Source organism: Heterocephalus glaber, unplaced genomic scaffold, assembly GCF_053883595.1.
Source record: "Heterocephalus glaber isolate CG9 unplaced genomic scaffold, H.glaber_assembly_v1.0 deba00000347, whole genome shotgun sequence".
In the NCBI taxonomy this organism is placed as follows: Eukaryota; Metazoa; Chordata; class Mammalia; order Rodentia; family Bathyergidae; genus Heterocephalus; species Heterocephalus glaber.
This window is the reverse complement of record NW_028258143.1, coordinates 28,878,962-28,902,319: the sequence shown is the minus strand read 5'-3', so window position 1 is coordinate 28,902,319 and position 23,358 is coordinate 28,878,962. Positions and strand designations below refer to the sequence as shown.

The 23,358-nt window shown below is 55.9% G+C and overlaps 1 protein-coding gene across 29 annotated transcripts in view; it reads left to right on the top strand.

Annotated features, from left to right (window-relative positions):
• Bin1 (bridging integrator 1) overlaps positions 1-23,358 on the top strand; it is a 49,154-nt gene that overhangs the window by 4,061 nt on the left and 21,735 nt on the right. For 26 of the 29 annotated variants that reach the window (XM_004835940.4, XM_087198346.1, XM_021266256.2 and 23 more), the window contains exon 2: positions 20,784-20,864. In XM_004835940.4, the coding sequence (XP_004835997.1) occupies positions 20,784-20,864 (81 nt within the window). Of the gene's footprint in view, positions 1-15,159; positions 15,331-16,385; positions 16,413-20,783; positions 20,865-23,358 lie in introns of those variants that run through there. The other 3 variants (XM_021266228.2, XM_087198381.1, XM_087198332.1) reach the window with 2 other exon arrangements.

The window sequence follows — 23,358 nt, the reverse complement described above, 5'->3', positions numbered from 1 at the left end:
CCTCTGCTGCACCTTCCAGCCTTGGATTAGATTCCCAGTTATTTATGTCTAAGGTTCATCGCCCTAGAAGAGAGGGCTCGGAGCCTGCATCCTGACCGGGTGTGTAGGGGACTGTGTGGGCATTGGCACGGGGAGGTTGGGAGTGAGGCTGGTGGACCTCCATGAGACTCCGCAGGCCTGGGGCCTCCATGCAGTCTGCTGGCTTGGGGCAGGGCATGAGCCAGGCTGACTGCTTTGTGTAGAGGCAGCTGAAGGGAGGATTGCTGGGAAGGAGAGGGGGTGCAGGGGCCGCAGGTACAGGCCAGGGTGTGGAGGAGTGCGGACTGTGAAGATACCCACTCCCCAGAAGAGCCGGGCTGGCTGAATGGGACATTTGGGCCGAATTTGATCAAGTTTTGAATCCTGGGAAATCTGCATACCCCTGGGATTCGGCGGAGCCTGGCCTGACTGCTTCCCCTCCCTTTCCTCACAGATGGCCCCCTTGGAGTGTTTTCTTACTTTTGCTCTCTGGCCCCTAACCAAGCTTTTGCTCCGGGACTGGGAAGTCTGGGTGCCGCACGTTCCTTGTGTTGTGTGGGCTGGACAGAGGAGAATCTTCAGCCTGCTGTAACCTGGGGCTTTTGCCATGAGGTGCCCCCCCCCCGCCCCCCCGGCCCGCCGTGTCAGGCCTTCTGTCAGGCATGATACCATGTGAATGATGGCAGAGAGGGCATGGGCTTGGGGGACCCCATTGGCTTTGGACTGGGCAAGTGGCTGGGCCTTCCCAAGCCCCTTTTCTTCTCGTATAAACAGAATGATGATCGTTCGTCTTCCCATGTGTGCTGCTGAAAGTAAAGCTTTTGGCAGGTGTGTGGTTCATAGCAAATGCTCATTGAACGCTGGCTCCGTGAGCGGCCGGCACTGCTGAGCCCTGGTGGGAAGCCTTCCATTCCCACACGGTCCTCTCCCAGAGCCTTTCCATGGGAGTGTCCATTACAGGGCTCTGTAGACAGCTAATCCCTGCTGAGCCCTTAGCTGCTCAGGGTTTAGGATGTTGTCATAGGCCTGGGGTGGGCGGTGTGTGTGTGTGCGCGTGCGCGCGCGTGTGCGAGTGGTGTCTATGGGGCAGTCTGTGGGAGGTAGAAAGAAGGCATGGACTCAAGAATCAGACCATTTTGGAGTGAATCTCAACTCTTCTGCATGTATTCCAAGACCCTTGGGTGCATTGTTTTCCTTCTCTCTTCTCTTTACTTTTTACCTCTGGTAAACTGGTGATGGCGTTTGAGTAGTCAATCATTTATTCACACAAGTGAATAAATTGTGTGCTGGGCACCGAGGCAGACAGTGGGGACCCAGGGGCTAACAAACCAAGCCCCTGGCCTAGCAGAGCTGCTCCCTTGGCTGGGGAGGCAGGCTCTATAGAAGTGAATTGTGTTCGGTAGCTGTAGGAGTGGGAAAGCAGGAGCATGCTCAGTATGTGAGACCATGCTGGTGCTGAGATTTCAGATGTGTCTGTGGGCGTGGACGCATAGTGAGATGGGTGGGCTGCAGCTGTGGGAAGCTTCCTATCCGATGCCTGGTGTGTTGTGTTTTTCTAAAGCTGTCTCTTTGGCAAGTCTCCTTTTGGGATTAAAAATGCAAAGAAACAGACACTAACCCTAAAACTGTGGAAGGAGGGCAGGCCAGGCAGATGTGCAGCTTGGGTAGGTGTTTGTGCAGGGCCAAGCCGATGGGACCTGCTGCCCAGGATGTAGGAGGGAGAGGCGGGAGGGACTAAAGGATGAGGAGGAAGGTGCTGATGATGTCATAGACCAGGGAGGGCGCTTGTCAGATTTCACACCAAACAGAGACCTGGTGTAATGGAGGGACACAGGCTTTCATAGCTGGGACTGAATCCTTCCCCTGTGTTCTTAGCCTTGGACCAGTAGTGCTGACCTCTCTGAGCCTCGCTTTCCTCATCTGAATTAGGGGTAATAACACCTGTTCCCAGGGTCAGTGGGAAGTTGGAAAGGAGGCAGACCAGGAAGTTGCCAACCAGGGCAGGGTCCTGGAACCTAGTACGGTTCGGTCTCATCTGGACTCTGGCCATGAGAGGGGCACGCCTTGTGGGAAGCCTGGCATGCAGGCTTCTGCTTCCACAGAGGCTGCCGCCTCCTCACAAGGCCACAGTGTTGTGCACAAGCCAATGGCTGCAAGTGTCAAGGCTGTAAATGGAGAAGAGAAAGGCAGGCTCCTCTTGCCCCAAGGGAATATCTGTCAAGTATTAACTTGATAGTAGAAGTGGTGGGTTACAGCATACCTGCCCCAGCTGTCACCACTCTCAACAGTGAGGACATTAAGGAGATCCCTTCAGCCAGGGGAAAAACTGAGGCCCAGCCCAGTGGTGTGGCTGGTCCTGGGGCTATTTGGACCAGCTGTCTGGGTCACGCTGTCCAGGGGTGAGTAGGTGGGTCTGGCCCAGCGAAAGGCTTTGGAGATGTGAGAATGAGCTGGAGGTCTAACCCCCAGGTCTGCCTTCTCTTAGACAAGATTTGGAGACCCCACCTGGGGCCTGGTGTACACTTTAGGGGGTGTGGTGGGCTCTGGCTGATGGGCAAGTCTGCGGTTTCCAGACATTATCGCAGAGATGGGTTTTTTCATGCAAAAATGAGGACAGAAAAGACTCTGTGTGTGTGTGTGTGTGTGTGTGTGTGTGTGTGTTCTCAAATAATAAAAGCTATATCCAATTCATTCCATCTAAAGGAACACTCTTTATTCTGAAATTATATCCTCTGTGCTTTTGTTTTGGCCATTGGTACCTTTCTTTTATGAAATAATGATATTTGTGTCATTTAAAAAATCTTCTTGTGGAGAAAATAGCCAGGCTGGGGACCACACACAGGCACACAGGAAGCACTTCTGGGTGGGAAGCCCCTGTGGCCCAGGCCCAGGCTGGAGCAGTTCTGTGTGTCTCTGCTCCTGAGGTCACTGTGCCATCCACACTGCCAGCCTGGCACACGGTGGGTGTTCTGAGCGTGCTTTCATCCCTCAGCATCACTGGGTGATTGGTTCCAGGCCATTACCTTACAGATACCAATGCTCAGGTCCTTTATGTGAAATATTTGCCTATCACCTACATCATCCTTCTGGGTACCTGATGCCTAAAACAATGGCAGTTCAGTGCAAATAGCTGTGATATTGTATTGGTCAGAAAATGACAAGAGAAATAATCTGTGCATGTTCATGTAATTGTAATTCTGTGCATGTGGTTGTTTCGGGATATTTGGATGCTGGGTTGGTTGAATCTGTGGATGTAGATCGTGAGGTTGGCTGTATTTCTTGCATGCAGGGTTGCATTGTATGGTTGCTTCAGGCAGTGGAGAGAGTGCTTCCTGTGGCTGAGAGAGCCTGGGGCTGGGGGGCTGGGGGGCTGACTGGACTTCATTCAGGGTGCAGGGAGTACAGGGAGGGATCCTGTGACTGTGGTATTTGGCTGGGGTTAGACTAGAGGGTGATGGTCCCACCCTGCCTCTAGCACCTGGGGTGACTCAGAACCGCCCCCCTGCCCTGCCCCGTACCCCCTGCCCCATCTGATAGCATGGTGAGCAGGCAGCCCAGGGTGTGGTGGGCCCTGACTATGCTGGGAACCAGGTTCTCATGATTGTCCAGGACTGACCTGAGGAGTCCTTTCTGGTTTCATGCTAGATGCCAAATAAGACTCGGCCTCGGTCTTTGCAGAGGGGTGTTCATCAGTTGTGGTGGTACCAGCTGCTGACTGGGGGAAGTTGGTGGAATTTGCTGGACCTGAGTCCTCCCTGTCGGGGCCAGGGATCCTGTGCCCTCAGATAGGTTCCCAGCCTCTTTGCTGAGCACTTTTCTCTGTGCCCCACTCCCTGACCCAGATCCTGAGTGCCGCACAGATGCAGCGGGATTGGGGTCACAGCAGGGGTGGGGAGGGGTCAGCCATGGAGACTGTAGACACAGGGCTCTGGTGCTGAGGACTGTCCCAGCTGTCCCTGGGAGTGGGCATTTGAGCTGCTTATTATACTGTGCTGGGAGGGCCTGTGCCTTGGGCTCAGTCTGGGTCCTTGTGGGAGTGAGTAGGCGGCCGAAGGACTGGCCTGGGAAGGCTTCCTGGTGGCGGGGCTGGGTGGGAGCGACTCAGGCCCCCAGAGCACACAGGCCTCCCCTCCTCAGAGCCTCAGGGCACCCCTGTTGGGGGACCCTGCTGTCTCCCCACATGTGCTCCTTGCTTTGTGTGTGTCAGCATCTTCTACTGAAGGAGACCTCGGGAGGCTGCAGCTGGGGCCATCACATCACGCCTGTCCTGTTTTTTTCTCTCTTCTGTGTCCTGGCCACTGTGGGCTGGGGAGCGAAGGGCCAGTGATGGCACTCAGGAGAGAAATCTGCCCCTGCCCCGGAGCTCCCTGCCTCACGCACAGTGCCTGTCCAGGCCGGGCCCAGAGAGCACCAGAGCCTGAGCGTTGTGTATGTGTCGAACTGGCTGGCAGGAGGGCCTTTCGGGGCTTTGGGCTGAGCTGAGTCCAGGGCAGGGAGGCAGCTGTGGGAGGTGCATTTGTGGCGGCAGGGGCGCAGGACTTTGGAGCTCAGTCAGGACAACTGGAAAGTGCGAGTGCGGGGTAGGTGGATTGACTGGGCCAGCAGCTCTGCTTCTTCCTCAGGTATGGCCTGAACCCTTCCTCTGTCTCCGGGTTTGGGATCAGAGGAAGGCTCTCTGTCCTACTGCCCTGGGCCTTGGGAGCATCTGGATTTCTGAGGAGGAAGCTGGGACCCTGAGTCCCAAGAGAATCCAGGCATTTCCAGGAAAGGACAGGGGGATGGGGAAAGGCTGTGACCCTACAGTTCACCTGTGAGGGCTGGGCCATGGGGCTGGTGACCCCAACTGCTGGAGAGGCTGGAGGACGACCCCATGGCTGCTCTGTGATGTGCATGCCTGCTTTGGGGCCCAGGTGACATGAAGCAGGGTGATTCTGCGGGGCCTGGAGAGCAGGTGGCTGGATCTGTTCCCCTCTTTGCGGCACCCCCGTACAGAGAGAGGGTCTGGCCATTGCCTCGGATGGGAATGGGGTGTCCCTTTCCTCCTGCTGGGAGCCAGGGAAGGTCATAAGAGTCTGAGTGGCCCTGGCAGCTGTGACAACCCCAGCTGCAAGTGTAGACCGTCGAGTAGGGATGGTGAGGGAGTCTCAGTCTGGGTGTGGATGGAGGCACGGGGCAGCGGGGGCTGGTGAGGCAGGTTGGGGCTTCTGCTGGTGCCTGGGCTGGAGGAGTTTGCTGAGAGAGACTTCAGGGCCGAGGGGGCTGGGGTGACAGGGGAGCCTTTGCTAGCCCAGCCTCTTTCCCAACAGCTGTGATTGCTTTCTTTGGACCCTTTGCTCAGCTCACCCCCTCCCTAGGACTCTTGCCAACGTGCCTGGGCTCTCAGCAAGCCTGGGCCAGCCTCTGAGCCCCGAGGACTGACCTGCCACTGGGAGGCCTGGGCCAAGAGAGAGTACTTAAGTGGACCCCTGGTTCCCATTCACCCAGTCACTGTGGGTCCCCTGTTTCTCTGGTCTGACATGGCATCTACTACATGTCAACCAGCCCGTGGATAACTATCTTTGGGACCAGATATGTTGATGGGGTGGATGGGGCTGCTAATGTGAACCCCAGACCAATGGTAGGTGGGCAAGGGGAGGAGAGAGTGAATGAGAGAAAGGGGAAGAAGAAAATTTAGGGCATGTTGGGAGAATTAAGAGGCTTTAACTAAGAGGGGAAGGAATTTGCTGTGTGTCCCTGGAAGTTACTTGCTCTCTGAGCTCATTTCCTCCTCGAGTGCAGTGGGATGGATAGAGTTTCCACCCAGGGCCTTGGGTGAGGGCAAAGCACCCAGCACTGAGGGCTGTGCTGTGCCCCAGGGAGGCCTTGGGAAAGGCCCTGCAGCCCACAGGCACAGGTCATTGTGACTTTGGTGTTTGTGCTTGGAACAGAACTGCAGTGCCCTTTCCATTTTCTTTTTCTTCCCTGTATAGACTGAAAAAGCTAAATCGGGAGGTGGTGGCATGACCTTCCTGAGGAGGGAAGTCTGAGTCCCTGAGCTACACCTTGATTGAATGAGGGAGGGGTCAGTGGGGGGGCAGCTGCACCTGGAAGGGGCCAGATGAGGGGCATGGAGTGAGTCACCCATCCATCTGTCCGACCACTGAAGCCCGATGTGTAGCAGACCTGTGTTGGACCCTGGCTCGGCCACAGAGCCTGTTTCCCAGTCGGTGATGACTTCACTCCTGGCATGGGTAATGGCAGCAGCCACGTTCTTGCTGGGTTCCACTGGGACTGGGTGGTTCAGGAGGACAGGGCTGTCATGGTGTCTTCACTGAGTTTAGTAAGTTGCCTAGAACCATCACACTTGCTGCTGCCATTTTTTTCTCTTTGAACCCTGTGACCCAGGCAGGACTGAAGCATGGTTCCACTGGACAGATGAGAACCATGAGGCTCAGGGAAACCCTGGAATTTCCTCCCTCCTGGGCCACAGACTGGGCCTCAGGCTGGCCTTTGTGCTGCTCTCTAACTCCCCATTCAGGGAATTCAAGGAATTAAAAAGAGGGGACTATTGCTGGGGATTTAGCTCAGAGGTTCGATGCCTGCTTTGCAAGCGCAAGGTCCCGAGTTCGATCCCTGGTACCAAAAAAAACAAAAAACAAAAAAACAAAAACAAAAAGAGGGCACTATTAAAGGGCAAACAGAAGCCAGCACGGTGGCCCATGCTAATTTCAGGTGCTCCGGAGGCCAAGGTGGGAGGCTGAGGCGGGAAGATTGCCAGTTTGAGGCCAGTCTAGGCAATTTAATGAGATTCTGGCTCAGAATAAAAAGGCCTTGGGATGTAGCTCAGTGGAAGAGGGAAGAGTGCCCCTGGGTTCAACCCCAGTACTGGGACCGGGCGGGGTGGGGGATATAAACGGAGCATTGCTGTGTATCAGATGAAAATCAGTGCGTGGGCTGCCTTTGTCAGTGAGCAGCTGGTGTGTGTTGGAGGTGGGGTTAGATCTGTGGCCCCCCCGGGGGGGGGCTACACAGCAGAGGGGGAGGAGACCCTACAGAGGTGGGCTTCTCAGTGCTGGGGACATCCAGGGACTCTCAGAGATCAGTGAGGTGCCGGGGACCTGAGTGCCCAGGGGACTCAAGAGGCCTCCAGGGCCAGGGCCCAACATGAACAAAGCCGACCTGAGTCTGCCCCCCCCCCCCCATCCTCAAGGTTGGGGAGAGAGGAGGAGCTCAGATGCTACACCTGTCACCTCCCACAGAGGAAGGACTGGGGGAGTGTGGGGGGTGCTGGCAACCCAGGAGGTGACTTAAAGACAACAGAGTAGCCAGAGTGTGAGCTGAGCCTTGTTCTGAAGTGAGAAACAGAATCCACAGTTAATTAGATGTGTTTGCTGAACCCAGGACAGGGCCCCAACATTGTTCTTTTTCTGAAATATACGCTAAGCCAAGACTTGGTTTCCCAGTGTCCCTCTTCCCTCAAGGACTCAGTGAGCAGGGTCCTGGAAGTGGGCCTGGCTAGTTGCAGTGTCACCATCGCCCCCAGTGACCAGCCTAGCCCTGTCCTCCTGGTTGGGGGTCCTGCAGGAGGCCACAGCCAGGGGGAACTTGGGGCCCCTCCTGAGGACTTAGGGGTGGCCCTGCTCCTGGAGGGCTAGGTGAGCCACTCCCAGGCCGCCTGGGCAGGCTGCTGAGAGACAGGGGTGCGGGCTGCAGGGCCTGGTGAGGAGAGCTGAGTTACCGCTGGGAAACCTGGCTCAACCATGAGGACAGCCATTGCCCTAGAGGGTCACCCTGTTCTCTGTGCTGGGAGACCAGGGCGGCTGCCCCAGTGCCCCTGAACACGGAAGTGTGGGGGCTTAAGACAGGCAGCAGGACTGGGATTCTGGGCGTTAGATGGGAGGGTGGTTGTCTCTGGGTCACACTAAGGACACTGAAGGTCGGGGGGCCATCTTGTGAACCCAGCCCTGCACTGGGGCCACGGGTGGAGCCCTGGCTGGTTGGGGTGTTAGGCACACCCTGCCCTCTGTGTGTGACCTCTTGGGCCACCATCCTGAGTCCAGGCCTTGGCCCATCAGTGGTAGAGGGGTCCAGTCCCAGCTTGGGATCTAGATGCTGAAGTGTGGGAGGGGAGCGGAGGGTCCAGAGAGCCTGCCTTCCCCTTCTGGCTTGTGCCTGTGGTTGGCAGGTCGGGCTGGCTGCGCAGGCTCCCCTTACCAGGGAGCTGTGTATCTTCTGGGGAAGAGGGCCTGCGAGGAGGGAACCCCTAGGGTTGAGCCTGGGGCAGCAGGCACAGAGAGCTTCGGGTGTTGGCAGTAGGTACTGGGGGCCTCTGGCCTCTCTCCTCTGTGTGGGGTCCCTGGGTTCACTACCTCAGCCCTCCAGGAGCCTTTGGAGGAGGCCTGGATTATTGAGTCTTAAAGGGGCAGGGGTCACATCACTGGGAACCTCCTCAAATGGGGAGACTGGGTCGGGGATGGAGGGACCTTTCCTGCGTCAGAGGCAGTGACCTGCTCAGGGGTGCGGGTTGGTCAGTTCTCGGGTGCCTCTGCATTGTCTTCTGAGTTGGCAGCTGGCCTTGAGGGCTGAGGCTGACTGCTGGGGACTCCAGGAAGAAGGTGTGCAGGACATCTTCAGCACTGTCTCCAGGCTGGGCAGCAAGCTGGCAGGGCCAGGACGAGGGCCAGGGCCAGGGGTGGGGGCAGAGATAGACCAGAGGCAGGGGCATGGGCAGAGCTGTCTGCGGTGTGGGAGACACCTCCTGGTGGTGTCCTCGTGGTCCTGGGCACTGTGGCCAGTCTGGGGCTGAGGTAGGAGGCCCTAGTGCAGTGCCAGGAGACCAGGCCCTGGAGTGACCAGGGGCTGGGTGAGTGTGGCATCCCCACTGCTGTGCCTTGTTTTGGTGGGCAGAATGAGGTGGGAGCTTCACTTCTTTTTTCAAAAGATAAAATCTAACCGAGTCACCTTGAATGCTCCATCTTCTTGCCTCAGCTGCCTGAGTAGCTGGGATTACAGGTGTGTGTCACCATGCCTGGCTACATTCACGTCTTTGGATGACAAAAATAACAATACCATCCAAGATAATAACAGAGAGTGTTGGAGGTAAACACCTCTCAGTGCCATTTAGTCATAGGAGTGGAGATGAGGACTCTGATCCCTGTATGTGTGACCTGGTTGCACATCTAGGTCCTGCTTTTTAGACAGGAGCAGAGTGAAGAGAAAGGAGTGAGAGTGTCTAGAGGGACAAGTGAGTGTCCTTGGGCCTGGGTGAAGTCAGAGGGGCTGCTTGGAGGAGGTGATGTGAAGAGCCGTTGAGGCCTGGAATTCCCTGGCATTGCAGGAGAGAGGATTTCCTGGCGAGGAGGGTAAGGGTGCCCACAGACAACCAGCTCAGACTTTTGCTTGGTCTGGCAGTGGGTGGGTATGGGAGAGACCCTTTCTGCCCTCCTGGGCCTTCTCTTCCCCCACCCAGACTGCTCCCCATGAAGCATGGAAGCTGGAGCTAAGCGGTGGGCAGGATGAAGATGCACTGGAGGAGCTGACGGGCCTTGTTTATGGCCAGTGCCCAGGCCGGGGCTGAGAATAGTACCCATGCCTGTGTGGGGGCACAGGTGGGGGTGCTGACAGCTCAGGACAGGTGGGTGGAGGCTGTAGCCAAGGGTGGGGCTCCAGCCTGTGGAGACACGCTGTCCTCAGCGGGCCCCACCCACCGGGTAGAGGGGGCCTGGGGTCCCTCTGTGTGCCCGCACTGGCCGCCAGCCTCCGGGCCTGGCACTGAGGGCAGAATAGGGAGGCCCAGTCAGGGCTCCGCATCGAGGTGCTGGGGTCCCAAAGGCTGGTGTCACTGGAAGGGGCTGGACTGGTTGGATCTGCTGTCTGATTATCAGAGAGGACCAGGGTCCCAGCAGTGCTTGGTCCGAGAGGGGTGGTGGAGCGGGCTGTGGTCTGTGCTTCCTGAGGAACGTGGAGCATGAGCCTGTGAGTCCTGGGCAGGGGCTCTGGGTGGTAGGCGTTGGAGAGCCCTGTGTAGGTGGTGCCGGCAGGGTGGGCACCGGGCAGGGTCAGCCACCTGAGCTTTTGGGCCCAGTGAGGAAATCCCAGGTCAAGAGATGGGACGGGACAGAAAGGGAACCAGTGCCCAATCTGCGTCAGGCTCTCTTGTCAGAGGGGTGACCCTTAAGCGCCCCTGGGTGGCGGGGTGGGGGGGGGGTTCTTGGCTTCATTTTACTGAAGAGACAACAGCCCGGAAGGGTGAAGTGACTGCCCAGGGCTGTGAACCTGGGCCCGCTGCCTGCACCCCAACCCTCCCGCCACCAGGGGTCCCCAGCCAGCTGTCCAGACCAGTCATTCAGGTTGGCCACTGCCCTGTGTCGGGCAGGGGGGACTGGGGGGTAGGTGGGCGAGAATGGGGAGTAGATCATCCCTGCCTTACCCTGATGTCCCTGTGTCGTTGATGACAGCTTTTCCCCTCTATTTGTGCAGACTCTGGCCCCCTTCGGCCTTGCTTTTGTCATGTGTTGGGGCACTTATCACTGACTCCTGACCTTGCCAAGGCCACTGTTGCCTCTCGCCTGCACGGTGGGAGGTCACCTTCGAAAAGTCGTTCCCACACGGCAGCCCGGGAGTGTGACCGAGCGGAAGTCAACGACCTGGCTCCAAGCGCTCTGGGGTTCCTGCTCCATGGATGCTAGGTTTCTGGAGCCAGCACCTTCCGTAGCTGCAGGGTAGCCCTGGCTGCCCAGGCAGTTTGGGTAGTGGGTAAAGGGTTGAGACACTGATACCAGACTTGGGGTTGGGATCCTGGTCACTCCTCTGGCTTGGCTGTGTGGCCCTGGGGAGCTTTAAAAGCAAGGCCTCAGTTTCCTTGTTTGCAATGTGGAGATACAATCGTTTTCCTTCCTGAGGTTATCGGGGGGTTAACGAACCACACCAAGGGTGTGATTTTTTTGCCAGCACAAAACCTGGCATCTGGCGTTTGGGGGCCTCCTAATCCTGTTCCTGCACTCTCACCCTCTCTTCAGCCACACTTGCCTTGCTTATCCATGGACACTGCTAGCCTGTAACCTACCTCAGGACCTTTGCATCTGCTCTGCCCTCTTCCTGACATGTGCTTCCTCCAGCATTCCATGTATTCTTCAGGTGCCTGCCCAGATGCTGCTCCCCACCCTCCCCGCCCCACCGCCATACTCCGCTCTTTCCCCTCCCCTCTGCACCCTGGTGGATTTTTGTTCAGAGCTGTGCATCCTTCTCCGAGAGCCTTAGAACTCAGGTTCCGGGCAGAGTCCTTCCTGATTCCCTGCAGAACAGGGCCAGGCAGACTGTGGCCCGCTGGGCACATTCGCAGTTCCCAGCCGAGGCCCTCTCTGTGGAGGGCTTGCTGGGATGAAATCAGGTGGGAGCTGCATCCCCCCCAGATCGGGTGCTCCTTCCTTGGGGCTAGCTGCCCCCCAGGAGGCGTGGCAGAGAAGAGCCAAGGGTCTGGGAGCATTTGGGCTGTGTGCAAACTGTAGCCACGGGGCCACGGTTCCCTCAGGACTTTGAGAACCATTGGTCACCTCCGGTCCTAGCTGGTCATCCTGGGATTCGCGCCCCCGCTGACTCTGGCGGCCTGCTGTACCCTGTATGGGCCTCCCCAGTCCACCCTGGCTTCCTGTGGAGTCCAGGTGGCTCCACCCTGGCCACAGGTTTATCTGCTGCCGTGCTTGGAATTCCAGGGTTCCTGGGAGGGATGAGAGGAGAGAGGCGGAGAGGGGCCTTCCTGGCCCTGGGACAACTGGACCCCTGTGGGTGAGGGCCCTTTTCCTGCTGAAAGGTTGGGTGTGAGTGGGGAGACCCTGTAGCTCCTCATCTTCCCCCTGACTTTGATTTCTTCTTCCTCATCTTTTCCTCAACCCCCCATTTCTCAGGAGTGGGGTTCAGCTGCCAGGCACTGCCCAGCCCCCCAGCAGCGGGGCAGCAGCTGACTCTCTGCACTTTGATTTCTGACCACCCCTCGAATTTCGAGCTGCTGTGGGGCTGACACAGGTTTATTCAGTAAGTTAAGGACATGAAAGAAAGCCAAGTGTTGCTTTTCACTGTCACTCACCTTTCACCAAGGAAAGGGAAAATGACCCCTGGGAGGAAGGAGATGGTCAGGTGGAGAGGCCTCAGGTTCCCTCAGGCAGCCTGCTGATTGGGAGCCACAGGAAAGTGGGACAGTCTGTGGTGTTGGTGCCTGAGGACTCTTCCATGTGTGGAGGGGTGGTGGGTGGCTGGGAGAGTTCCCTGGGAGGGGCCACCCAGGCTCAGTTGGCCTGAATTTGTTTTTCTGGTTTTGTGTTTCATTGCAAACATCCTTGGGAATTTTGCATTCTTGTCCACAATCTGTCTGTGCTGGTTATGTCACGAAAGAGTTTCTTTCCCAGTTAAATCCTTGGAATGCAGCAAGATGGAGTGTGAATCTTGGGCAGTAAACCCCACATGCCTTGCCTGCTATTCCCTGACATCTGTGTGCCCGGCTTGAGAGTCAAAGTTGAGTCTGGGCTTTGGAATGCAACAGTTTTGGGGCCTGGCTCTGGTGATTGTTAGCTGAGTGGGGTCCCTGGACCTGTTTCTTTACCTGTTGAAGGGGACAACAGTGACCACCTCAGGGTGACCCAGGGAGATGAGCCCAGCTGGAAGGCTGCCAAGGGCGGTGGACTCCCCTCGAGGTGGGTCCTGTGGAGCTCGTGGGGAGGGCGGGGTCCTCAGCTGGTATCTATGCCCTGGGCTGATGTGGCTGGGAGATGGACCCTGACAGCCCCTCTAGAGTTTTAGCCGAGCTTGCAGCACTGCCCAAGGGGAAGGCATTTGGATGATGGCGTGTCCCCAAGCCAGCTCCTGCCACCACCTCGCAGCCAGCCTAGGGAAACAGGGTCTGAGGGTGGGAGCCCAGAGCCAGCCAGTGGGCAGGACTGAGGCAGAGCCCAGGCCTGTCTCTTGGGGTGGCCCCCAGTGTGAGTTGGGTAAGGGAAGGAGCCCCCGAGGTTCTGGCCCCTTCTTGGGCCAGAGTCCAACTCCCTGCCCTGGCTCATTGTTGGTTTCCCTTCCTGTGGCTCTGTCTTGCTCTCTTTCCTCACTGTTGGTCCCAGTTCCCCACTTTCCCCTTTGCCTCTTGGGTGGCTCTATGGTTTCTTCTTGGTTCCTGCCACTGTTCTGCTGTATCCTCCTGTGCCCAGAGTGACTAGAGAATCCTGTGGGCAGGGCCTGTGCCCTGGAGAGCGTGCTCATGCGTGTGTGTGTGTGTATGTGTGTGTGTGTGTGTGTGTGTACATGAGTGTGTCACCTCACATCTGGGGCTTGTGCCTGGTGTGCACAGCCCAGCTTGCACTGCCTGGGGGCGCAGAGGGCTGAAGAGTGTCCTTGCCTCCTGGGGATGGAATGCTGTTCCTAGCTATTGCCCAGGGCTTTCTTAAAAAGTCCCTGGGCCTCTGGAAGGTGGAAGTCCTGGTTCTGCCTTCCAGGCTTAGACTGCCCCCAGGAGAGCCGCCAGGCCCTGGCTGAAAGGCAGAACCGCTGACCCTCTCTGTGTGTGTTCACTTGCCCTGGGAGAGAGGCAGAGCTGGCCTGGGCTGGATGTGGCATGGAAGCCGCCCCTGGAGTGGCGTCTGAAGAAGGCCTGGTCCCAGCCCTGTCACCTCCTTCTCACAGTGGGGCTGCCACTTGCCCACTTGTTACTGCAAGCAGAGGGAAGGAGGGAGGCTCTGGCTGGAAGAGGTGCAGACTGTAGCATAGCCCAGGAGGTGTCTGGGCAGGCCTGCAGGCATCCCTGAGCTGAAGCTTCCTGTTGGAGGGGTCTGTCCTCCCCCAGAGCCCACCATGTGCAGTGGTAGCCTTGGTGCAGGCATGGTGAAGGGCATGGGGGTGGCTGCTGGGCCCCATAGTCTGCTCCCTTCCCATTGACAGATCTGGGTATCTCAGCTGTGTTTAGCAAGGAGGCCAAATCCTTCAATGTCTTTGCCCTTCTTTTTTATTGCCAAAGTGAGGGCAGCTGAAGGCATGATGGGTAAGAAGACACAGTGCCCAGGAGCACAGACACCCGTAGCGAGGAGCTCACCTCCCACTAAAGGAAGTCAGGGCTTCTCAGAGAAATGGCAGATTCTGGGGCTGAGGCAGGGGAGGCATGGACTGAGCCTGTCATGTCTTGTAGGACTGGAAAGGAAGGAAGTGCAGGAAGATTGAGAGAGGCTCCTCCTGGCCACATTTGGGACATTTGAGCAGCAAAAAAGCAATGATGGAATAGATTTATAACACACTGAATAGAAAATGAAGGCTTGAGCTCAGACTGGTGTCCTTACTACCCTCTCTGGAAAGACAGGACCAAGGAAGCTCTTCTTTATAAAATGCTGGGGCTAGGGAGGCCAGGCCACAGTGCGGCCGGCAGAGGTGACGGTGTTCCTCAGACTTCGATGTGTACACACGCACACCAGGCTTGTCAAGGCGGAAGCTGCTCTGGCGGGTCTGGGGTGGAGACTGCAGTTCCTTATCTTACCAGGCTCTCAGCAGACTGTGACCCAGCTGGTCTGGGCCCCACTCTGAGTAGCAGAGATGGGTGCTAAAGGCATTGGGCACAAAGGTGGTCTTGGACACTCCCACAGTGGCACTGGCCACCCTGCAGGTAGCCAGTTACCAAGAGAAAAGTTACCTTTGTCTCCAGGAGGTCTGGCAAACTTGGCTCAGACCAAGTGGGCAAGCATAGCGTGCCAGGCTGGGCCCCCGTGGTGACGCAATGGGAAGAACTCAGCGTCAGCCCCGAAATGGCCTTGCCAAAATGGTGCTTAACTGCAGCTTAGCTGGGGGAAATAATCAGATGGATCCTGAGCGAGGGGCGTTCTCCAGGTGACTGGTTTGTACTATTTTAAAAATGTCAGTGTAATACGTTTAGAAAATAAATAACAGGTATGTGTGTGAGAGAGAGAGAATATTCTGGATTAAAGGATCCAAGAGAAATGACAATCAAAAGCAGCGTGTGAACCATACTTAGGTTCCACGTAGAAAAACAAACTATCCAAAATGAGGGACATTTTGCGGGTAACGAGGGCTATTTGAATACAGACTGTATTAGAAAATACAAAATAAATATTAAATGCATTGGTTATATTTGTGATGTGATGTCAGTGGTATTTAGGAGAATATTCTTGTTCTCAGGAACTATGCTAAAGGATTTAAGGACTGAGTGTTTGAGGCGAAGGTCATGCCTGCAGCTTACGCTCTGGTGGTTGGGCAGACGTACAATGAATGGACCCAACTCTTTGTACACAGAGACATGAAAGCAGATGTGCCAAGTGGTGACAGTTGATTAGTGATTCCAGGAGAAAGGTGGGTGGAGGTTTATTTATTGTACTATTCTTTTTGACTTTTTTTGATGTTTATATTATCCAAATAAGAAGTTGGGAGGGGCTGGTGATGGCTTTGAAACTCTTCCAACTCCTTTGTCCTCCTCCTGGGTACGCTGGAGCCTGGATTCCTGCAGGCACAGGCCTCTCTCTGAACAGTGAATCACAGGGGTCAGAGGGCGACTTTTCCCTCAGGGCAGAGAGGAGCCAGCAGCAGCCAGGAGAGGGCTTTTGAGTGCCTGGGGCCTGGAGCAGCTCGTGTGTGAGAAGTGGACTTACAGGGGTTTGGAGGCTGAGGGGGTCCCGTGACAGTGAGGACCCTGTGGGGCTTTTCTTAGGCCAGACCACCTCTCCCATGGAGATCCAAGAGTCCCCTCGCTCACCTCCACTACTGGGGCCCCAGCCTTGCTGGCCCTGACAGTGAGAGGCTGCTGGAGCAGGAGAGAGGCAGGAATGCTCGTCCCCTGTTGGCTTGGGTGCCCACTTCTGCCCGCCCATACAGGCTCTGGTCTGAGTGCACACTGGCCCTCTGAAGTCCCTGGGTCTCCAGCTGGGTCCCTGCAGACTCAGAGCCTAGGGATGCAAGACCTGCAGCTGGCCCCCTGTACTCTCTGTCTTTTGGGCAGTCCCCTGAGCATGGGGTGGAAGGACCCTGTGCTGTCAGCTGTGGCTCCTGTGAGACAGGGCAGGGTGGGGCCAGGTGGTGAAGGAGGTGGGGGAGGATTCACAGGAGAAAACCCCAGGCCCTGGGGGTGGGGTAGGGGCCTGGACCTGTAGGTAGACTTGCCTTTGGCTTGATTCTGGGATCCCCTCCTCACGTTCCCTGCTGGGAGTCTTGCTGTGAATGGGGGCCAGAGAGACTCTGGTGGGTGTCTCGCTGGGGCTGGCCTGCCTGGGGAAGCTGTGAAGGCGAAAGGGTGTGCATCCTGTCGCTGTGGTTCTCAACCGCAAGCTCTGCTGGGAGGAAGACGTTCGGGGAGACGCCTTATGTCTGGGACTGGCTCACTCTGACAGATTCTTCCTGAGACTGCAGCGGACAGGTGCCAGGAGGAGATGATGAGAAAGGTGAAGGCCTCATGCCTTTCTGGGAGTCTTAGCAGCAGGTGTGTGTGTGTGTGTTTGTGTGTGTGTGTGTTGGGAACACTTAAGTGAGGGACAGGTGGGCCCCATCTCAGCCTCCTGCAGCAGATGACCCAAGGCGTACCCTGACGGGCAAAGGACATTTTAGTGTTCCTTCCTGGGCCAGAACCTGGCACCAGGCTGACTGAGAATGTGGCCCTAACCCTGTGCCTCTCAGGCTTCTCTCCTGGGCCTCTGGGTTTGGCTCTTCTCATTGGCTCAGGGTGCTGGAAAGTCCTTGTCCCTGTCCAGGGCTATGCCGTTCAGCACAGGGGCTGAGAAAGGCTGGGCGCCCCCAGGAGGGGCTGGCTGTGCAGAGCTTAGCCCAGTGAGGCCTTGTAGACCTGCTCATGGCCGTTCTTGACTGGACAACCTCACACTATGTGTCCAGGTTCACGTGGACCCACCTGCCACTGTCATGTGGAGGTAAGGACAGGTACTTTGTGAGGAGGACGCACTGGGTGTCCTGAAGTGATTGTAGGGGTGGGGGACTTAGCAAATGATGAAGTCCCTGACGGGGGCAGGGCCATCCCTTTCCTCTGGGTTTGGTGGCTCAGCATGGACCCTGCCTAGTGTGTGGGGCATGCTGCTCCCAGACTGATGGAGGGCTTGGCCTGGCCATACCAGTGGAAGCAGGATGGCCCCAGCCTCTGTCCATGACCTGGGTGTGGCAGACGCCACAAGGACAGGACGAAGGCCTCCTCCCTTCCCTGTTGCTCCCAAGGCTCTCACCGAACCTGTGGGCCCAGCATCGGGAGGCACCATGAAGGGTCTGCAAGCCTGTGAGCCTCCCAGGGGAATGTGAGCTGGTTCCTGCCAAAGCCACAGAGTTGTTCTGGAGCCTTGTGGGCAGCCCTGTCTGCACTTCAGCTCTACTCTCTTGTGGCCTCAGGCTGAGGACTGGGAGAGGAAGTGCTGATAGAGGTGACACTGAGTGGCCCTGATAAGGCCTCCTCCACTTCCATAGCAGATGCTGTCCAGAGACGCCCCTCCCTTGCTGCCTGGGCCTCCTGTGCTCTTGGCAAGGAATGGTTGGCCTAGGACTCTCTTCTGTCACCTGATCAAAGGCTGCCGTTTGTTTAGTACAAAGTGAGAGATGTGTGGTAAGTGTGTGATGAGTGTGAGTGATGCCACCGGGCTGGGGCTTCCTCCTCGGGTCCATGTGCAAGCCCAGGCCTTCCTCCATGCTGTCCTCTTCACCCAACTCCTGCTTATCCTTCATAACCCAGCTCAGCTGTCCCATGGCCTCTGCTGGACTAGGCCTCTCCTGGACACCAGTCCTCCCACTCCCCCAGTGGAGCATCTGCAAGCTCGGCACAGGGGTACCCTCTCACTGTTTGTCCAGTGGGTGGACCAGCAGACCCTCCCTGCAAGCAGAGGGCTGTATGTGCATGTATACATGTGTCTCCTGGTGAAGGTGCTGGTGGGGTTGCAGAGACCAATCTTGTCCCCATGCTCCAGAGTGGGGACAGGCCTGGCGTGGCTGAGCAGCGTTTAGGTGGTGGCCCCCTCCCCAGCTGCTAGGGCGTGGCAAGGTCCTGCCATGGACAGTGGCAGTGGGAAGTTGGCATCCAGCAAGGCAGTGGGAATTTGTCCTTGTCCCTGTCCTGGGTGTGACCCCCTCTAACAGCTACACCAAGCACTCCTTGGAGACAAGCTGTGTGAACCCGGTCTGTCATCTCTAGGAAGGGGTTGAGCACAGGGCAGGCACTGGTGACAGATGGCTGGGCAACTGGCTTTGTCATGGCTCCTGGGCCCAGTAAGGGCTCCTGCCCAGGAAGGGGCAGGAAAGGGGGGCAGGAAAGGGAAGCAGTCAGTGGGTAGCATCTGGGCCTGGCTCTGGGCTGGGCACTTGGTGGGCAGGGTTGGCATCCCCAGGAGTGTGGCCCTGCTGGAGGTCTTCAAAGGGAAAGCATAGGGGCCAGGGATTTAGCTCAGTGGAGCCATGTCTGCTTGGCAAGTGCAAGGTCCTGAGTTTGATCCCCGGTACCACACACACACAAAAGGGAAGGCATGTCTGAGGAGCTGCTGGTACTGATCTGCTGCCCTTGGGGCCTGCAGGGCTGCCCCTCCCTGTAGGGTTCCAGGGAGGAAGGTTGGGAGGACCTGCTAGCCAGGCCCTTCCTCTGAGCCCCTTGGTCTAGTGCTCACTCTTTCTGTGTCTTCCCCCTCTCCTGGCCTTGGGTTCCCCTCTGAGGTTTCCAGTCAGGGGTATCGTGTGTGTGTGTGTGTGTGTGTGTGTGTGTGTGTGTGTGTGTGTGTGTGAATAAGTGCATGTATGTGTGAGTGTGCATGATGGTAAGGGTCAAGCGGTGGAGGAGGAAGCTAGGGACTGGAGCAGCGCACATCTGACACATCAGTCACATTGGAGCCAGCTCCAAGTTACCCTGGCCAGAATTGCCACCTGTCACCCCCCTCCCGCTTTGAATCTGGGATAACTGGGCTCCTCCTAGTGCAGTCCTGTGGGGACAGGGCCACCCTGCCCGGCCCCTGTGTTGCTCAGCTTGCTTTTCAGCTGCCAGGGTGGTATGCAGTGTGGGATCCATAGGGAAGGGTGCCTGGTTGCTTGTGCTGTCCGAAGCTCCACCTGGTTTCATGGCTATGGCCAGTCCTGGGGCCCTGCTCATGGGCAGTGGCTGAGCGTCGGGTTGAGGGTGGGGAGGCCTCAGCCTGAGGCCTTGTCCTGCCTGTCTTCTCTGTTTTGTGTTGCTATAGCAGGAGTACAAATGACTAATAAATTCGTGGGAAAAGCTCCAAATCTTTAACCAATAGGGAAATGCAAACTGAAACTTTGTTGATTGCATCTGGCCCCAGTTGGAATGGCTATTATCAAGAAATAGCAAATGCTGATGAGGATGTGGAGAAAAAGGAACTCCTCTACGCTGTTGTTATGAATGTGCAACCAGTACAAAATCAGTATGGAGGTTCCTCAAAAAACTAAAAATACAACCATGACATCTTGCTGTGCCACTCCTTGGTATGTGCCTGAAGGAGTCGGATTCAGCATACAGTTGTTTCAGCATACTGGTGTTTCTTAGGCATTATTCACAATAGCCAGGTAATAGAATCAGTCTAAGGGCCCATCCACAGATGAGTGGATAAAGAAAAGATGGTATGTATGTCCAATGGAGTATTATTCAGCCACAAAGAAGGAAAGCATGTAATTTGCAGGAAAATGGATAGAACAGATCATCATGCTAAGCAAGATAAGCTAGACACAGAAAGACAAGTTCATATTTTCTCTTATATGTGAAAAGTAGAAAAAACAAGATGACCCTGAAAATAGAAGAGGGACTTAGGGTAGGGGAAGGGCAGATACAATCAAAGCACACTATATGCATGTATGAAAATGTCAGAGTCAGATCCACTAATTTGTACAACTAATATGCATTAATAATTACAATAAAAATATAAAGTAAAAAAATAACACTCCGGTTGGGGAAGTTTATAAAGAAAAGAAACTTATTTCCCATAGTTCTGGATGCTGGGAAGTCCCAGGTTAAGGGCCACACCTGGTATGGCCTTCGTGCTGAGCCATAGGTGGCAGAAGGCAGCACATGGGGAGAGTGCAACGGACAGAACCAGAGAGAGCCAGACCTCTGTGTGCAGGTTCTATATCCATGGATCCAGCCAGCCATGGATTGGAAGCATTTGGGGAAAACTAATTCCGAAAGGTTTCAAAAGCAAACCTTGACTTTGCTGTGCATGAGTATTACACCGAATCTACCCAGTGCAGGAAGGTGCAGGCACACCTGGCAGTAGCTTCCACACTACAGAGCTCACTTTCTCTCCAGTGCTGCCTTGAGTGCTGTTCTTCTCTCGTCTTGTGCCTCGATCTTGAGCTACTTAGTTAAGCCTGTAGCGCTTGTGTCAGCACTAAATGTGTGACCTTTTTCTTGTTGTTATTCTTCAAACAATATAGTACAACTGTTAACATGGTATTTCCACTGTACTCGGAGGACTGTAGAGATTTAAAGACTCTGGGAGGAGGTCCCTTGGTTCTATACCGCACCATTTTATAGAAGGGGTTTGAGAAGCTGTGGGTTTTAGAATCGGGTTGGGGTTCTGGAACTTGTCTCTTTTGAATACTGAGGGATGAAAACCACTCTCAAGATAACTAAAGTCCATGAGGGCTCTCCCTCATGACCTGGTCACCTCCCCCTGGGCCCTATCTCTCAACACTGTGGCTTTGGGGGCCGCAGCAGCGGGAGATCTGGTGGTCCCAGGGCCCAGACCCAGGCCTTGGTGATCAAGCACCCTTCCTTTGGCCACTGTGCTTCTCGGGGTAATACTTCCATTTTCTCTCTGCCTTGGCAGGTCCTCCAGAAACTGGGGAAGGCGGATGAGACAAAGGATGAGCAATTTGAACAGTGTGTCCAGAATTTCAACAAGCAGCTGGTGAGTGTGGTGGCCCTTGGCCTTGGGGTACTCATGGGAAAGGAAGAAAATGACAAGAGCGGAGTTGTGGAGTAGGAGAGCTCGGAGGACAGGGATCAGGGTGAGCTGGTGAGGTCACAGGAGACTCTGGAGGAGAGAGTACTGGCCCTGACCAGGAACGCTGGAAAGGAAGAGGGCCAGGGCACACCTTAGGTTCTTGGTAAGACCCAGAAAGACTGTTGGGGGATGGGAGTGGATGTGGTCAGACTCTGGAAGAGCTTGCATGCGAAGGCAAGTGGGCGCTGTGGGTTTCTTGTCAGGAGAGTGGCATCTGCAGGGTTTAGTGTGGGGCACAGCAGGCTGGATTTGCTTTGGACATCTCAGAGCCTGACTGGTACCTACCTGGCTGTGTAGCAGGCTCTAGGCTGAGCCTTTGTAGATGGCTGTGAATACCTCTAAATAATACAGAACCATTGTTCCCCTTTTGTAGATGAAGCAGTTGGGGCTCAGAGAAGAGAAGTGATTCACCCAAGTTTATTAGCTTTGGAAGTGGATTTAGATCTGTACTGGTCTAGTTCCAAAGCTAGGAAGGGACCCCTAAAGCATCCTTACCAAAGCCTATTCTAGGCTAGGGGTCAGTGACAGGAAGGGACCGAATTACATTGGCAGCCTGGGGGCAGTGGTTACGTGCAAGGAAGGACTTACCTACTAATGGGAAAACCTTAATTACCCTTACTGGGCTGCCCCTGAAACTTTCCTCCAGAGGCCAGAGCAAGCCATTTCTGTGGTTGTAACTGAAGACAGTGGAGGGGGACTGAGATGACCCTGTAGTCTCTCCCTGGGGAGGGCCAGGGGAGCAGGAAAGAAGGGATGCTAGGCCATGGCTCCATGGCAGTGCCAGTCAGCTATAAGTGAATGACAGGTGGGGTTGGTGGCCAGAGAAGGAGCCCACAAGGCGTGGGACTGGGCATGGGAAGGTCAAGGTCTAAGCTGTGCTAGAAATGCGGCAGGATGGACCCCAACAGTGGGCCCAGGACGGGGACCCAGGCCTCTCAATACTCCCTGCCTGTGTCTGAGGGCTCAGAAAGCACTGAAGATGCCTACCAAAAACCTCTGTAGTTGGAGTGTAACCTAGGGGAGGAGGTGTTCTTTGTAGAGCTCAGACATTCATTGGCCAGGGCTGGGAGCAGCTGGGAGTGGACAGGAGAGCAGTTGGGAGAAGGCTGGGAGCATGATGAGAGAGGATTAGGGGACATGCTGGGAAAGAGTCAGGTTGCATGCTAGGAAAGAGCCAGGGGGAGGGTCAGGGAGCATTCTGGGAAAGGGTTGGCATTATTCTGGGAGACAGTCAAGAGCATTCTGAGAGAAGGCTAAGAGCATACTGGGAAAGGCTGGAGGGGAAAGCTACCCTGGCCTGCCAGAGAAGTTTAGCCCACGAGGCTCCCTCCCCTCCCCTGGCCTAGGGTGGGAGCCGTCATGGCTGCTTGTCCCCCAGGCCAGTGATGGGAGGTTTTTCAAGGCCCAGGTAGGCCCATAATGGGGAATTTGCTGCCTTGGTTTCCTCACCTATAGAATGTAGGCTTGAACAGGAAATTTGTGGCCTCAGCTTCTGATTCTGTCTCTTGGAAGCCCTGGGTGTGTCTCATAGTCGCTGGCTTCCTCAGGTTATAGGCAGCTCTGAAGTCCTTGTAGGGACTGCTGTTACTTGGGTACTTACTATAGGTCAGGTACTTGTATATATTTTACAGACATGTCCTTGTAATGGATACTGATATTCTTTTTATTTTGCAGATGAGGCACTGGAGGCTCAGAGAGTTTAAACAACTTCTTAAGGCCACACAGCTGGTTTGGGGGATTAGGAGCTTAAATTCAGATCTTGGGTCCTTTAATTTACTCTTAAGTTCCTTTTCTGGAGCTGAGCCATAATGCTGAGGACGGTGGGCAGGGCTGGTGAGAAAGCTACAGTCCCGGAGTAGGGGTAGGGGTTAGGGGTGTGGTAGGGGTGATGGTGTCTGTCTCCCCAGAGCAGGCTGGGTTGTCTGATGGAGGGTGAAGCAAACACAGACGCAAGTGCTGAGAGTCCCTGTGGCCAGGTCTCAGAGCTGAAACCATAACATTGTTCTCCCCACTTGTCTGTCAGAGTCACCCTTCTGGGGCCCTGGCCCTGGGTAGGCAGTCTCTTACTGATTCTTAGGCAAAGGGGCTGGACAGAGAAGCCAGGGCCTGGCTGTGGGCTAGGAGTGTTACCTGCGGTGGGGCTCTGTCTGCCTCCAGGGTTGGTTGTTCAGGGGCTAGAGGTAGTAGGGAGTGGGCAGTTTTGAAATCTGGTTCAAGTCTTGGGTAAACCCCACCTCGGGGTCAGGGCAGCCAGTCGGCTCTGGGTTGGACTGCTGTGTGAGGAGGGCTGCTGCTGCTGGTGGGGACCCAGCTGCAGTGAGTACAGGGGAGGCAGCCCCTTGCACATCTGTACTTGGTGTGCCCACTCACAGCTGGAGTTGTTTGGGAGACACAAGGC